A 2,490-nucleotide genomic window follows, 5' to 3' on the forward strand; every position below is an offset into this window, starting at 1 on the left:
CTAACAATTATATTTAAAAAAAATTAAAGAAAAAAGTAAAAATTAAATAAATAATATAGAGATAAAATCATTTATTTTGTAGATTAAATTAGAATTTTTTTATTTTATTATTAATTACTAAATTCTCTTATTCATCTTCAATCTCATCAATAATGTGACAAGGCTCGAACTCAAAACCTCTAAAAAAAGGAGAGATTACATCATTTGAGTTATAGTTTAGTGGCATTTATATATATACTTTACTATAATGAAGGTGGAATAACATTTTTCGCTATCTAGATTCGAGTCCGTATTTATTTATTTTTATTTAAAGTAGTACGTTCATCATACAAAAAATCTAATAAAACAACTTAATTTTAATTCATGTCACAAATTAATTAAATTGGATTGGTTTAATTGTTAGCTAAGATCGTATTGGAGATTTGTCTTGTGCATGAGGATAGATTAATTTTTTAGCTCATCCATCAAAAGATACCGTGAAAAAACCAAAACAAATTCCACATACCCAAAACCAGGCGAACCTTTTAACTTCTAGATGGTAGCATCGCCTAATTAAGTTTAAGAATAGATATTAAATCAATAAAAATAGATCAATGCTAGTGCTATTTGCTAATGATCTTTTCAGCTGGGGCATTACTCACTATTATTGCCATCACTAAACAAGTTTTAGACAAAAATGATGTTCACTTGGATCTACTATATCTTCTGACATGAAAACATCACAAATTTCAAAAGTAAATATTAATATATGAGCATATAAACAACCACACTTTTTATGTTGGTTAATAGTTAGTTCCATCCCTACTCTGTGGCATCACCTTATCTAACTGGTCTGATAAGACAAAATTTCTGTTTAAATTTCTCACATTGCCATCATCAAACAAGTTTTAGATGAAGATAATGTTTACTCTAGGATCTGCATCTTCTGACTCTGAAAACAACACCGGACTGAATGTTAATTTATGAGCATATAAACCGTCATAGTTTTATGTTGGTTAGTTCCTTCCATTCTCTATGGCGTCATCTTGTTTAATTGGTTTGATAAAGATAAAATCTCAGCCCATGTTTCTTCATCAATAGGTAACGTTCCCTGATTCATCGTAAACAGTTTTATAGGTAACACATATGCTTAACTTCATCAATTCAACATTCTCTGATTCATCGTAAACAGCTTTATACACTTACAGAGTGAAAGCATAAAGGTCATAGATATGGGAAGAGTGAAGGTTCCCACTAAGAAGATTAAGAACATAACAAACAGGCAAATTACATTCTCTAAAAGGAGGAATGGTCTCATCAAGACAGCTTACGAGCTTTCTGTTCTCTGTGATGTTGATGTTGCTCTCATCACCTTCTCCCCTTCTGACAGTCCAGCTCTCTTCTTTTCCAGCACAAGGTTTAATTCCTCTACACTACAAACATTTATTCATTTTTATGGAGTTATTATAATAGCAGATGAATGACTCGCTTCCCTTTTCTTTGTTTTGGTGATACTATCCTTTTCTTTTAATATATGTTTTAAAGCTTTGATGAAATTCTAGAGCCATATATTAATCTTCCACCACAAGAACGCCAAAAGTAAGATTTCTTATTAAAATTATATGGTGAGATTTGATTTGATTTTATTCTTAGTTTTTGAACTAATTTTTTCTTCTGTGGACTGTGGTGTTTGACACCTTCACATCTCTTAAAGGATATATAACCAAGAGGTAATAATATAGGCTTGTATGGCAATATTTTGAAATAAGCTTCATTCTTAGCTTCAGTTGCTGGTAACATTAACTAATACTACTAATTTTCATTGTCTTTCTATCTAGAACATGCAAGGATGATTAATAAATTGAAAATTGAAGCGGAACAAATATGCCACGTCCCTAGATATTTTTTTTCTATACAACTCTTGATTGAAAATATTTAACTTTATTAGAAGATGATCACACCATTACTTAGTCCTCAAAAAATACACAAATAATTGAGTTATAGTCTCATATTCCAATAGCTGAACCTGACCACAACCTTGTTTGGTTTTGAATATATTCAGTCTTGCAATGTAGTCCGGTTAATTCAGATTTCCAGCTTGAGGTATTCATCAATGAAAATTTCATCTTATATGAAAAAATTATCATCAACTTCAACTAATATCATGTTAATTAGATTGATCATTCTGTGTCATGTGTTATTCAAAAAATTCAAGAAGAATTAATTATTTGCAAGTCTCAGTTAGAAGAAATGGAGAAACGGTTAAGGTGAGTGTCTCACAGTTTGTATTTGGAATCTCAAACTTACGTTTAATTTTTTTTTGAAAGTTTTACTTTTTTTTTTACTATTTTTGTTCTAAGATTGAGTACCGAGTTCCTTTTCTTTAGTTAGACTATTAATTAAAAAAATATTTCTTATTACCAATTTTGCCATTTATTATTTATACGATAAATTTTTTTTTATAATTTTTTCACTAATACTCTCTTTTATGTATGTTATTATTTTCTATGG

At 29.3% G+C, this 2,490-nt stretch overlaps 1 protein-coding gene across 1 annotated transcript in view; it reads left to right on the plus strand.

The window, feature by feature from the left end:
* The window catches only part of LOC107607965 (agamous-like MADS-box protein AGL66), a 14,152-nt gene that overhangs the window by 10,047 nt on the left and 1,615 nt on the right, over positions 1–2,490 (plus strand). Inside the window, 2 exon segments of the mRNA XM_016309856.2 lie at positions 2,055–2,083; positions 2,186–2,246. Of these exon segments, the coding sequence (XP_016165342.1) occupies positions 2,055–2,083; positions 2,186–2,246 (90 nt within the window).

The sequence above is a fragment of the Arachis ipaensis genome, chromosome B07, assembly GCF_000816755.2.
Source record: "Arachis ipaensis cultivar K30076 chromosome B07, Araip1.1, whole genome shotgun sequence".
Classification (NCBI taxonomy): domain Eukaryota; kingdom Viridiplantae; phylum Streptophyta; class Magnoliopsida; order Fabales; family Fabaceae; genus Arachis; species Arachis ipaensis.